This window comes from Calidris pugnax, unplaced genomic scaffold (assembly GCF_001431845.1).
Source record: "Calidris pugnax isolate Ruff unplaced genomic scaffold, ASM143184v1 scaffold164, whole genome shotgun sequence".
Classification (NCBI taxonomy): domain Eukaryota; kingdom Metazoa; phylum Chordata; class Aves; order Charadriiformes; family Scolopacidae; genus Calidris; species Calidris pugnax.
Window position 1 is genome coordinate 327,878 of NW_015090895.1, and position 14,816 is coordinate 342,693.

General features: G+C 38.0%; 1 protein-coding gene across 1 annotated transcript in view; it reads left to right on the plus strand.

Moving 5' to 3' along the window:
- The window catches only part of POLA1 (polymerase (DNA directed), alpha 1, catalytic subunit), a 209,903-nt gene that overhangs the window by 29,524 nt on the left and 165,563 nt on the right, over positions 1-14,816 (plus strand). The window contains exons 19-25 of the mRNA XM_014948364.1: positions 767-942; positions 1,354-1,483; positions 1,824-1,943; positions 3,070-3,166; positions 3,720-3,844; positions 5,750-5,899; positions 6,127-6,249. Coding sequence (XP_014803850.1) covers positions 767-942; positions 1,354-1,483; positions 1,824-1,943; positions 3,070-3,166; positions 3,720-3,844; positions 5,750-5,899; positions 6,127-6,249 — 921 coding nt within the window. The remainder of the gene's footprint in view (positions 1-766; positions 943-1,353; positions 1,484-1,823; positions 1,944-3,069; positions 3,167-3,719; positions 3,845-5,749; positions 5,900-6,126; positions 6,250-14,816) is intronic.

Consider the following 14,816-nt stretch of genomic DNA (forward strand, 5'->3'; position numbering starts at 1 on the left):
ACTGTTGGTCACGCTGAATTTCCTGTGTCCTGGATCAGAAACGATGAATGTTTATATGACTTTTATTACAGTAATAAGCTAAACTAATTTTCAAGTTAGGCTAATTTAGTTTACATGTCTCAACTAGATGACGGTAATGACACATTAATTGCAATAGTCTTTACTGTTAACAGTCTTTGTCTGCTATAACTGTAAAATGAGAAAATGTAATTTGGATTGATTGGTGAATCATCCCATAGAGAGCTGCTTAGTTAATAATTCTGTAGTTCTTAGTACATATTTGTTCAGAGGACAATGTGTGAGACTTGGAGTATTGAAGTGCTGAATGTGGGTGTGTTCTTGCCTGTTCCTGTCTTTCCTGGAGGCCGAGTATTTGTGTGTGGTTTGTTTTGTGACTTTTCTGTCCTGCTGTTGGTACAAAAAATATCCTTGGAGGAAAAACAAAATGCATACACATGTTCTCGTTGGGACTATTCTAATTATTAAAGGAAAAAAAAGAATGCACAACAGCTTAAGAATTAAGGTCTAACTAGTAATGAGAGTTAAGTATCAACTGCATATACTGAAAGACATCATGGATTCCTTTAGGGCATAATAATATAATAAAGCTTGAGTATTAGTGGTATTTAGTAGAGTATTTAGAGTATTTAGTGACCAACTGACTTAACTGAGTCCTATAAGCATATATTTTGGGTAGATATTCTTTATTAATGTTTGTATGTTTAATTTTGTTTGGGGTTTTCTCTCCTTTTATGATATGTTTAAGGGTCGAGGAGGGTTTGCTGAAAGGAACGCTGCTTGCGGTCGAATGATCTGTGATGTAGAAATTTCGGCTAAAGAATTAATTCGTTGCAAAAGTTACCATCTGTCTGAACTGGTCCACCAGATTTTGAAAACAGAGAAGATGACAATTCTACCAGAGGAAATTCGAAATATGTACAGGTATGTTGCTGATTCATGTTTTTAATCCTTCACTGGAAAGTAAAAGAGCTAGTTTCCCCACTATGCAATTTCATGCTTGCTTATTTGATTTGTCATGGAGATGCTGACTTAGCATACTGGTATTTGGGAAGTAAAATACTGTCTTAACAGTATTTTATGTTTCAAGCTACTCATGGGTGGTGGCTTATTATGTGTGAAGCAAATTGATTTGTAAGAGCATTGGTTTAGATACACTAATAGGATATGCAAGTTTGAGTTCTGGGTTTGGTTTTTTTCTCAATTAAAAGAGTTAAGTGTATCATTCAACACTGGTGTGCTACAGATACCGTGTAATCCATTCAGCATAGAGGTCTAAACTGCTACAAAGGAGGCTGATTTTACTTTACTAGGCCATCCCCCTTCTTTTCCCAGTGATTCTCCTCACTTAATGTTTATGCTGGAAAACACCTGGACAGATGCCAGATTCATTCTCCAGATCATGTGTGAGCTGAATGTCCTGCCACTGGCTCTTCAAATAACAAACATCTCTGGGAATGTCATGGTACATTTTTATTATTTTCCACCCTCCTCCATTGTCCCACAAAAACAGTTCAATGTTTTCTGTGTTTGATTTGCTAGTTCTAGTCTGTAAATGCTAATTGTGAATACATGATGCTTTAAATTTTTTGCTGTGATGAGTGTGACAGTTCGATGATCTAGCCAAGTAATAACTTAAAACTTCCATAAAAATATCACATTTGAATTTTGTGCACGGTGATGATACAGAAGACTAGTGATGCTAGGTGAACTTCTAAACAGTCGAAGGACATTGCTTTGTCTTTTTTGGTATGTCAGAGTTTTCTATGCTTTGCTTTGAATTCTTTTTTTGCCCCTGTCTACAGTCGAGGACAATGATGGGTGGACGATCTGAACGTAATGAGTTCTTGCTGCTTCATGCATTTCATGAAAAAGACTACATAGTACCGGACAAACAAGTTTTTAAAAAGCCTATGCAGAAGCTGGTGGGTCTAGTTTTTCTCTTTCCAATAATTTTTATTGAAAAGAAAAAGAATTCTTCTGTCTTTTGTGTATTACTGTTCTATGAGAGCACGGAAAATCCAAACATATGTTAGATATAACATATAACTTAATGTTACAGATTATGCTTAATTCAAAAATTCTTTTTTGTACTGAGTTTATGAAGGAAGAATGTATAGTTTTAAAGGGACAGTGTAACACCTTTTCCATTTTATCACAGATCTGTGGAAACTCAGTTGCTCTTTTAGCTTAAAATTGAAATAAGCTAACTACTTGGCTGTGTAGGGAAACAGTAAAGAAGGTAATCTCTGCCTAATAGATGCATGTTTGCCCTATGATTATTCTGCTGATGAACAGTAGTTCAAGTATAATTTGGAAGGTGAGTGATTGAGAATGTGGGCAAAATATCCAAGGGTATTAAAAAAAATAAATTCCTCTGGATAGTACCAGTGTAAATAGTGTTTATAGAAACATCTATATGTTTGCTAGCAAACAGATTCAGATTTGAGAATGTATTCGTATTTTGTATTGCTTTTTGAGTTTTACTTCCAAATAAGGTCACAGCAAATTTCAAAGCAATAAGTTCTGTTGATTGTGTTGTTGGATCAAAGCAGTGCCAGAATTTTAAATTATTCAGGGTAACATTGAACAACTGGGAGAAAAATTGTTCTTACAATAAAACAAATAGCAGAATACTCTTTAGATCAGTAATAATTTGTTTTATTAAAGCCTAGTTCTTGTAGTTCCAAAACCTACATTTTAATTGGGCAATAATACTTCTCCTGGGTCATGAGTTGATTTTTTTGCTAGTGTTGACTTTTACATCCAGGCAGAAAATGCATACTAGTGCTATGTTGAATGATTACGATTCCTTAAGGTCTTTGTAATCCCTTGTTAGCATATGTTCCTATAGGAGTTGGTTTAAATGCTCTTTTGACATGTAGAAAGCTTTAATAAGGATCATGATGAAAACACCATGTTTTGCATGTATTTTAAAAGTAACTCTCTGCACCGGTTCCCAATTTCATATTTGCTTTGCCAAAAATAACTCCTCCAACAGTACAGAAATCTTGGAGACTAGATAATGACTTTTTTAAATGCCAAATGTAGGTGGATGAAGATGAAGATTTTGAAGATCAGAATAAATCAAAGATAGGGAAAAAGAAAGCAGCATATGCTGGGGGCTTAGTCTTGGATCCCAAAGTAGGTAAGATGTGGCAATTTTCTTTCTTCTATGAAGTTAGAGCCAGGTAGGTTATATTAAAGCGGAGAGATTGCGATGGGCAATGTGTGCATGTTATGGGAGTTTGGTGTGGTGGTTTGTGGGGCATGGTGGCATGTACTAGAAAATTCCCAACATCAGTTGTGGAATTGCTTATTCTTGGGACATTTTATTTCTTAGCTTTTTGTGAGAAGATTATGCTTTTGCAAAGAATCAGGGCTGTATGTCTGTCTGTAATTTTCTAATGGACACGGAAGTTTTCTTTCAGTTTCTCCTCTATGTGGGGCAAACTGTACAAGTGTCCTATAGTAACACAGAAGCTATCTGTTCAACTCTGGTGAGTTAATGGGGTTGGATCGTTCCACTTCTGACAGCTTTCTATAATGCGTAGTGGTGCATCTCAACAGCTACGTTAAGGGATTTAGATGCTGGAAACATGGTACAATGTATTACTGTCACTTAAATATTAAATGTAGAGTTGGATGAAGTCCTTGGGGAGACTGAGTAATTGTGACTTTTGTTTTAAACTCTGTTTTAGGTTTTTATGACAAGTTTATTTTGCTTCTCGACTTCAACAGCTTGTACCCATCAATTATCCAGGAGTTCAATATCTGCTTTACCACAGTGCAGCGACTGTCATCAGAAGCACAGAATAGGGCAGAGGTTTGTGTGCTTTAACTTGTGACTTAAGTTACACTGTCTAAACTTTGGTGTGTTTTCTGTGAATCAGCTTTTAAGAAATAGTTCTTTTTTGTTTGTTCTTGGGTTTGGTTTTTTTTTTCCCCCCTCACGTGTGAAAGAAGTCATTCTTGTTTAAAGATGCATCAAAGTAAGTTTGGGGTTGGGACTTTCTGAATATTGTATGTCTGTTGTCTTCCTTTCAGTAATACTCTAATAGAATCTTGGTAAGTTCTCTCCCATCAAAATAAAATCTTGGTATCCTCATGAAATAACTTTTTTAGTGAGGCTCTGTTGGCCCTTTTGAACCCCAGATCCTCCTAGTAATTTCTGAGACTCTTGACCAGTTTCAACTTAACTTGGTAGAGGCTTCCTAAAATTAAGTTGCCACAGAATTCATGCAGACATACCTGAATCAGAGAGACACAAGTCTCATGATTCTGCCTGGGGGAAAGAAAGCAATACGAGCTCAACCCTTATTAGACATCAGGAAAACTATGTGTATCTTGGGGGTGTGTGTCAGGGAGTCATACTCTGACTATGGCAGCTGCTGGACAAGCTTCATAGAAATTTATGCTGTTTAATATGGCCTTAAACTGTACTAAATGCAGCTAAAAAACCTCCTGAAGGTGTAGTTCTACGTACTGTTTTCTCAGCAGCTGTGCTGGCCATGGCTTATCCATGGCTGTTTATTCTCATTCCCTCAGTTGTGCTGGCACAGTTGTTGGTGGAGCTGTGCTGTGAAATGAAGCAGTGAGCCAGTCGGGTCTAAAGGTTAAACCTGAGGCTTTTATTTTTAACTGGTATCAGCTCACAGGTTGGAATTTGTTTGTTACAGCTAAGTAGTTATGTGTTAGTCCCATAACAAGTGAAATACCAGTACCATACCAGAAATGAGGAATAAAGTATGTGGAACTCTGTCAGTAAGTTCCTCCAAACTCTCTGTGGATTTACCCTGCTTTCTTTGTGCTTCAAACTAAAGCAGCTCATTTTGATTTCTATCATGGTATGATGTTTAATCAAGTTTTGGTGCCGTTTCTTGATATGGTTCTTCCCAAACTGCTTTACTAAACTTTCCAACCACATAGTGTCTCTATTGCCCTTTCTTTGTGTATTTCTGTCTCTGTCATTGTGCTTGAAATTTCTTTCATTTTTGCTGAGCAGCCATTTCTTTAGTGATGCTAACAAGAAGAACGTGTGCTTTCTGTTAAGTTGTTTTGCTGTAATCAAGAGTTGCTTGGGGTGGAGTTTTCATACTGTTACTTCATACTTGTTACTGTCAATTTCTCTTTTGTCAGTTATCTTATTCAAAGTATCATATATCTTATTCCACAGAGCGTATGCTCCATTTTACAGTTCTGAATACCGAAAATACTTATACAATGGATTTTTTTTCACCATGGGAAGAATTGCTTGCATGTTTTTCTTTATATTTTTATATCTATATACATAGCAGTCAGAGTGTGTGTGTTTTATTTATCTGGATTTATGTATATACACACATATATTTTTATATGTATAAAACCTACACGTACATGTATTAAAGAAAAAAAAATCCTATACCTTGTTGCTACTGGTCCATGTCTCTCATTTCTCCCAGACAGAGGCAGGCATATTAAAGAAAAAAAAAAATATACCTTGCTGCTACTGGTCCGTGTCTCTCATTTCTCCCAGACAGAGGCAGGCTTAGTCCCTGTTGCCCAGCGAGTACTGAGTAGTGTAGTTAAATACCACAAAAACCCTCTCATGCTTGTTTTAAACTGCTTTGGGTGCTCTGCAGGAAGATACAAGCTGTGTGGTTTGAGGTTTTTATTCCCAAGCCTTTCAGTTAACACATTAAAATCTAATCTTCAAGCAAAAAAATGATAAGCAGTGGTGATCATTTGACAGGTCAACGAAGAGGAAGAAATTCCAGAGCTTCCGGACCCATCGCTGGAAATGGGAATTTTGCCTAAGGAAATCAGGAAACTGGTGGAGAGAAGACGCCAGGTTAAGCAGCTCATGAAACAGCCAGATTTAAATCCAGACCTTTATTTACAGGTGTGTTTTGTAGAACTCCTTTGATTTTCCTCCTGCTCCCCTTAAGTGCCCTGATCAGCCTTGCAGAATAGGGATGATTAGTAGTGAGCAGTGATTGTAATGCGCTTTACTTGTAGCCCATCATTGCTGCAGACTATATAAAAAGCTGTGAATGTAATTGTGAACATTAAATTCTGTTCTCTGTTGGCTATAGTTGCATCATTTTTCCTGGTTGTGTTTCTTTTCAGTATGATATCAGACAGAAAGCTTTGAAACTCACTGCTAACAGTATGTATGGCTGCCTGGGATTTTCCTACAGCAGATTCTACGCCAAGCCTTTGGCTGCTTTGGTGACGCATAAAGGGAGAGAGGTAAGTCATTAAACAGGTTATACACACATGTAAAATTACATGAATGTAAGCCACCTACTTTTTCTTGTATTGCCATAGTTGGGGAAAAAATAGAAAAGAATCAGAGACATGTCTCAAGAAGTCTCAGGAAGTGTGAGCCCTAACTACAGCCCTATTTTGAATTAAACTGCTTAGTTTCAATGGGCCAGATTATGGTGACAAAAATTAAGGCTGCTTTCACGTTTTCCATGAATTCCCAGTTCTGCTTGATGGGTTAGCTTTGATTTGGTGGTAGGCTTCAGCTTTGCATGACCTTATCTTTGGCAAGACTGTCCTGTGCCCTAGAATGTTGAGTTCCTGAAACCCTAAAGTTTGTGACAGGACTAATTAATCACATGCTGACAGTGGATTATGTATCAGGACCTTATTTTCAGAAATTGTTTGTTTGTTTCTTAAAATGAAGCTTTGCATTAGCCTCAAGAGATCAGATTTTATTTATTTTATATAGGCAAAACTACTCTTGCTGTTGATTAGGATGGCAGCTGAATGCACCCCACATCAGTTTGGTCCCGGTGGGAAAAATAATCATTGAAGATCCAAAATGTACCACTGATATGCAGTGTTTTAAAACACATTTTTTCATGATGCTTCGTATTAGGTCTGTATAGAAGTGAACACCAAGCAGAAGTCTGCAAAGGTGCCAGGAGCAGAGCTGACAGGATGGCTGGCCAACCTTTTAGTTGAGCAGAGAGATGGATGAGTTCACGTCTGTGTTTAGAGGCACATAACCCCTGTGATGCGAGGGCACAGCCCTCCTTGCTGTGGACTACCCAGTGCACTGAAGGTCCATTTAGAACCCCCAACTGGTGTGCATAGGGGCATTTTGTTTCTGATAAGACATCTTTGTTTTCTTAAAGTTTTCCCATCTAAGCATCTCTCTAGAAGCCATCCCCACATTTGCTGTCCTCCCAATGTATGTAGCCAGTATGTCTAGCTTTACACACATGTTTAACTAGGAAATAATTTCCAGGTTTGATAACTGTGTATGTGCTATACATCCACATGAATTCAAAAATTAATGTTTCCTTTAAGGAAGTAGTATTTTTTTTATTGTTGTTGAAAGATTCTGATGTATTTATCTACAAGGTTGGCATGAAAAGTTGCTGAGTATCCTAGCTTTCTATTTTATAGCAGTTTTTAACAAAACATTAATTTGACTTCTTGGTTTTTTTATGATTTCCATTAGTTATATGGAGCACCTGTCACAAGCTGGATATTGTATGGATACTCGAGCTTTTGGCCTTTGTTAAGGGGGGGAATAATTTTTGTTTGCACATACAGTTTATTCTCAATTGTTTGTGATTTACCAGTTGTGAGATAATGGTGCATGAAATTCTGGTGTTCCTGCATCATGTTCCAAAGTGGTAGTGGAGTGGGAAAATCCTAAATAGGTGGTACAGGATATGATAGAGAGCACTTTGAGACACTTTCTCTTACATAGTTGATTTTTGGTTGGAAGGGATTTCTTACCTCTTAAATTCTGGTGGTGCTAGACCTCGTTTGCTTCTTCCAAGCCTTTGCACACATTTGAATTTGCAATTTTGTAGTTGCTCTGAGTTTGGGGAAAAAACTTACTTTCAGGCAACACTCTGCCACGGTATTATGTTGTACCCAGTGCAGGTCTAAAAGTTTCTCTATGAACGAGGCTGCTGGGAGTACAGCATCTCCTGTAGAGCTAAAACTTGCCTTCCCCCCTCTCCCCCCCAATTCTTTGAGGTAGATTGGCATTCATTACTCTAGATACTGTGGAGATAATAAAGTTTTGAAAACTTGATAATTTTTCAGGATGATCTGTAAACTTGTGCTGCTGTGTAAGTATGATAGATTCTGATGAAATACACAGTATATGCTCTGTTCTGAAGACTTGCATTTTTAAGTAGGTAGTTGATAAACAGCTTTATTAATCATTCCTTATTTGCTGAGTAGTGGTTTTTGCCATAAAAGGGGACACAAGAGGACACCTTAGTTTTCTGCGGGTTTTTTAAGTTGAAATACTTAACCTAGAAAAATACTACTAGAAAATTTTATGTTACTCTTTCTATTCATAGATTTCCTCTTGCCATTAAATGCTAATATAAAAGAGGTAAATGTTAAGTACCAGGAGATTTGGGTTCTCTGTATGAAAAGGTTAATTAAAAAATAACTATTACGGAAAAATGTAATTGATTTGAATTTAAATGGCCTTTTCTGATGATTAGTAATTGATACTTTTTTTTTTTTTACTGTTGTGGAGGGGACCTGAGTAAATGCAGGTAGGCTTGTGTATGTCTAAGTGGGAAAAATACTGTGTGGGATGAAAACTGAGCTCGGTATTTGCACTAACACAATTACAGTTCAATCGTTAAGTCCTCGCAGAATAATTGAAAGCGGGAAATGTCTATTTCAAGTTGAAGAAGTTCTTGCAGCTCATTGTAGCATTAAGTTTCAACGTAGCTGAGAGAGCATGAGTTTTGATGACTTCTGTAAATCGCTGCTTTTTGATGGTGGGACTGAAGACCTTCTCACTGAAGCTGTAGGAGGACTGAGCACCGCAAGCGGCTGATGCCGAGCACTTCGTGCTGCCTCTCCTGGACTGCAGCCTCCCTTGGTGGTTTGGTGATGCCAGTGCACTAAAAGTAGTGGAGCTGCCACGCCGTTCCTTATGGTGACCAAAAATTCTTGCTGGCTTAAAAACCTGTTTATACCTCTGCTAGCGTTTGACACGTTTACTTCGGTTTTGATGGCAGAAGTATTAAATGTAATGTGGAAAGCCACTTATAAAGCCAGATCATAGCGCTTGGACAGAGTGTAACCTCAGTTCTCCTCAGTCAGCCTTAGGGAGATATGAGCTAGCGTTTGACCTTGATTTACCTTAAGACATAGAGTAGAAAGGTGTAGCAAAGCCTTACAGCTCCGGCGGTGTATGGGCTGGATCCAGCAGAGGGGTGATGGTGTGTCGTTCCATAAGGGTTGAGTTGATGTGGGTAGTGTAGTAATGGTCATGAGTTTGCACTAGATGGCGATAGAGACCTGGAGATCATTAATCAATTAAGACACTTCATTCTTGTCACTGTTCTAAACGTTGACTATCGGGTTACTCAAACGGGTCTTCCTTGTTTATTGTGAGTAATCTCTAGCAGGGAAGATGAGGCATATCAGTGTGAGTTTGTCAGAATTTAGCGTGTTGTATATCACAGGTAGATTGGTTAAGCTTTGGTGTATTTTGGAAGAAAAAAAAAAAAGCTGTTCTGAACGTTGACTATCAGGTTTCTCAAACGGGTCTTCCTTGTTTATTGTGAGTAATCTCTAGCAGGGAAGATGAGGCATATCAGGGTGAGTTTGTCAGAATTTAGCGTGTTGTATATCACAGGTAGATTGGTTAAGCTTTGGTGTATTTTGGAAGAAAAAAAAAAAAGGGCAAAAATTTGGGGGGGTGGAGGGAGGGAGCGAATTAAAACGATAGCTCTGATCTGTTTGACCTTTTTGGAAAACGTAAATGTTTTCCTCTTTTGCTCGTTAGAAACCCACCAGATCTTGTTCTTACAATAAATTAAAAAAAAACCCAAACAAACAACTTTTTAGATTTGCAATCCAAATGTTACGTTATTGATCTGGAATGTGTTAGAAGCATTCCTGGACCTTCCCCCCTCACCCCTCTGTGTTGCCAAGCGTTTGCCTGGACATTACTCTTGTTGTAACTACAGCAGTTGCTTGCATGGAAAAGTAATAGGAAAGTATTTAATATATTTTTAGCTGTCCTTTAATGTAATTTAACAACTGGAAACGAGATGAGTCGGTGTTGTACAACCAGCCAGCTCTGCACTAGCAGGCAGCATAAGGTCATGCCTTTCTAGCCTCTTTAAAGGACAAGTCTTTTGATGAAGTGTCAGTTGTCTGATTTCCCAAACGCACGATGCCCTCTGCTGCAGGATTTTCCTACAGGACAGCAGAGTTGTTGAGGGAATTTTATCTGCAGGCAGCTTGGTTGCTAATGGCTGTCACTCAAAGCTGAGGCCTTTTCCAGGTACTTGCTTTTTTCCACCTTGGTTTTCATTGTTGCATATTTTTGCCCAAGCAGCTAGAAAGCTCGCCTTTGAGAGGAAAATGACACATTTGCTGTTTTCAGCAGTACCAACAGGTAGATCTAGTGTTACAGTATGCAAAATAAAAGGGAGAAAGAGGCAATTGGGTTAATTCCAACTTTCTCATTGAGATCCTTTAGATACATTCTCAATTAATAATTAGTTTAAGGCCCTGGCAGTCAAAAGGAAAGAATAAAAGCATGTTATTGCTGCAGTCTGGGAAAAGAATGGATGAGGGAGGAGAAAGATGAAGTCGAGAAAGATGAGCTCATTTTAAAAAAATTAAGCTAGGGTAGGTAAGCAGGTTAATGGCTGTCTATTGTAATTGTCTTCCGTAAAGAAATCCAGCCATCTCTTTTTTCTTTTCTTTTTTTTTTTTTTTTTTTTTTTTTTTTTTTTTTTTTTTTTTTTTTTTTCAAGTCTTGTTCATCCAGAGACTTTCAGTTCATCAGCTACTTTCACTTAATTGCACCTAAAGCACTGGTTATACAGTTTACAAGAGTTGCTGTGGGAATGGGGCAATTGTCAAGATTCCTGGTTTCTTCCATGCTGTTGTGGAGACAGGGGATTGTTAAAAGAGGGAAAGGAACCTCCAAAATTCTCATTTAAGCATCCTGTCTATATTTAAACAGGGAATACAACATCCACGTCTTCCAAAGATGTTATATTGAACTTGATGGCAAAAGGCTAGGGAAAGAGTTTCTTAATTGCTTTTAAATATAAAAATGGCAAACCGAAATCTTAGGAGAAGTAGTGCTAAATTGTAGCAGTGTCCCTAAATGGAAACTGTTGGGGTCAAATCAGTTGTCACTGTTGTTAAATTTATCATTATGTATGCAATTGTGAGCCAGTGAAAAAGCGATGTACGTTATTCTGCATGTTAATATCCAAAATGAGTTAGAATAGGCATTTCAAAGGAGAGGCTGCTTACAATCTGAAAATGTGAACTGAGTACCAAGTAGTAGAAAAATTATGGAACATCTTAACATTTGTTGAAATGAAATATTATTATTGTTAGTCAAGTGCATGAAATGACATCTGCTCTGATAAAGACTTTTGCATCTCCAAGGAGAGGAAATGAAACGTTTCAATTAAGAAGAATGGCCAGAATATTTTGGGTGAGGAGGAAATTAGTCTGGAGGAAAAAAAAAAGTTTTCATTTTATTTTGGGTGGTGTGGTTTTTGTTTGGTTTTGTGTTTTGTTTTTTTTTCTTTCCCCTGGACAGAAAGGTTTTGTTTAATGCATATTCACCGAGAAATGTTTAGGAAGATTGATCAGACTGAGGTTGATTGTACAGCAAGTCAGATTAATAGAGAGGCTTTCTTTTTTGTGACTGCTTATTTTAAGGTTGTGCTACGGTGAGAAGTGTGGTGCCTCTCGCCTCCTGACTACCGATTTCCATGGATGGGTTATAGAAATTGCATGGCCCCATGGTGAGCTGTATCAGCCTGGTGATCTGAGTTGAAAACTAACTCTAGAGGAAAACCAAATTGATTTCTGTTGAATCAATGACTCAGTGACTCACTGCATGCTCTTAGAGCTGGTAGAAAGGAAGAGGTTGGAAAAGGGGGGGCAGACCCAGTATGAGATGTAAGGGGTCAGGCATGACCAGCCTTCTTTCAGCTCACACCCAACTGTGAAACTGTAGGGTTAGTGTTGATAGGATGAAGTTGTGGGGGAATTGGTGAGTTGTTGCTTTCCTTCTTCTGTACTTTTGTTTGGTTTTTTTTTTCTTATGATTTCCTATCTTGTATTTTGTTCCTGTCTTGCCAAAAGACACAGATCTTGCTTGAGTCTTATCTTAACCTAGCCAACTAGGTAACGCTAAGATATTCCTCACCCAAAATTGTGGTAGAATTGCAAACCAGGATACTCCGAGGACCTTGAAGATGAATGTCTCTGGCACATTCTCCCTATCTGAAATTTAACAGTATGTCACCTTGTAGAAGCCACATGTGTTGGGTGGAGGGCTGATACCTCAGGAGGTAGAAATATCTCTCCACATCCAGTGGTAACAGAAAAGCCTCTCAGGTGTGCAGTAAAATATTGGGGAATGAACTTGAATCCTGCAACCCCCAAAGTTCATCATGCTTTGGCTTTAGAATAACTGAAGAAATCCTTTAATCCTGTCTAGAATACTGTAGGGATTATGGGATTCACAAGATGGAGATCCTTTCGTGGTTTTCAGATACTGGCATAGAGATGCTTCATAAAAGGATCACAGGAGCTCCACCGTGAAGGCGAGAGCTTTTTGCAACATCATAACACCATTTGTAAACTACTTATGCTCTGCTTTCAAGCAAATTCATTTTTTAAATACCCACTGTTAAGGTTGGAAAAATACAAATGCTAACTGCTGTCTTAATGTTTTCCTCAAGCCTGTGTGTTTGTTAGCACTACAGGTCTTTGCAGTATGCATTTTTGTAGTTCATTAGTAGCTTGCCATAAAATAATTTGGTTTTTGAGACTTAACAGAAGTTGTTCTTCAGGGTGTGGGTATGATTGCCTCATTCATTTGCGTCATGCATTTATTTTAAATTGGATATTGGCTTGCTCTAGAAATCATGGGTTTGGATACCCAGATGATGGTAATAAAGTTTTCAAAATAAAGGAGACTTCAAATTAGGTGGAAAAAATAATTTTCCTTTTCAAGCACTATTCCTAAGAGTATAGAAAAATGATCTAACTGAAGTGTCTGTCTCCCACGAGACCTAAATAAATATTCATACTGTCCTTCAAAGATATGACACCTTGATCTTATAATCAAAAAGTTTCATGTATTTCCTGGGAATGTTGCCCACTGTGCAAAAAGCTCACTGTTGTGTGACAAACTGTATTAGAAGCTTTTTGCTCCATCCACAATTACACGATTTATTCTTTATCCTCTTTGATGAATACAGGTTTGACCCTACAAGATCTGCTGTTTTCAGGTAAAGATTTAAGGGTGGTGATGATCCTATTTTGACATATAGGGAGAGACCGAGAGCTGGGTTTCTTCGGTTTGGAGAAAAACAGTTTAAGATGGAATTAATTGTGGTTTTCAACAACCTAACGCACAGCCTTGTACTGGGCAGGTCTAGCACTTTCTTGGGCAGGAGGTTGGGTTAGATGATGTCTAGAGATTCCTTCGAACCAAAATTGTTTCATGACTGTCAGTTTAGAAGTTACTTTAATTCATACGCAGATTTATTGCCAAAATCAGCTAGATCCAACAGATGCAAGAGTAGCAACTTGTCATTTGCAGTGAAAACGAGTAGCAGGATGAAGACATTTCAGCAGTGATACTTGTCTTACCAAGCTGTTTTGGTTTCAAAGTTAAAAAAAAAATAATCTCTGCCTTGAGCACTTCAAATGCAGGTTTTGCTCTATAGATCAGGTCGTGTGGTCTCTTGCATGTATGTCCTTTCACTGGGCCTGTGCCAAGATTCATTGGCTTAATTTAGAAAATATGCATGAACGGCTTATGCTATTTTCAGCATCGAAATGTAGTTATGAGGCAGATGAAACAGTTTGTTCAAGACCTTTATTTATCTGTGGAAGATGGACTGTCTCTACTGCTGCAGGTACAATGCCCCGTAATGATATAGGAGATCTTGGTGGGCAACATCAAGAATTCTGCTTGCGGCAAGGGATTCTTGAGAAATGGATGATGTTTAACGAGTTGGGTCATACCTGATGCAGATCTCTTAACGTAAACAAGCAATGTTAGAAGCAAGGAAACCTGAAAGTCAGGCATATGGCCTAAGCTAATTTATTCAGCCTTCCTTCGTAGTGAAAAGGGGGCAGAGTCAAAACTGGATGAAATAAGTCCCCCCCAAATTTTAGAGCGGGATAGGTGATTGAAAGGCATGTGAAAGCTTAGCTTGCATTTAGTCTCTCTGTTTGCTTTCCTTTTGGTGGTTATACATAATGTGACGCAGGAGATGTTGCTGGTGGTAGCCTTGTCTTTCACTTCAGGCTATGCCCTTTATCAGACTTACTGGGTAAGGTTTCAGGGAGTAGGATTAAATTATATATGTTGATACCTGCTCTACAATTTAATACTCTGTGCTTTTCCTGATTTCAGCCACTAGAAACAGTTGTTTCATAAAATCCTATTTCAACACCTGGATTATTAAAAAAAAAATAAAAAAAAATCCAGTTCCCTATGCCTTTCATGTTTAGTCTTTTATGTTTCCTAAAAAGCACAAAGTAGTTTTCTAGGTTGTTGGAGGTGGGAGGTTGTTCCCATTTGTGTCACTGAAATGCGGTGCTCATCAAGCAGTGCTCATCAAAAATGGGGAATGTCGGAAAGTCGTATGAACCTTACTGTGGGGATTACTCCCTGGCAGTCATTTCTGTGTGAGCTTGTGCTAGTCTTGGTGATTACATGGGACTAGAGAAACTTTTAAAATGTGGATAATGATGGTTGGTAAGCCCTGGTTGTAAAAAAAAAAAAAAAAAAAAAAAAAAAAAAAAAAAAAAAA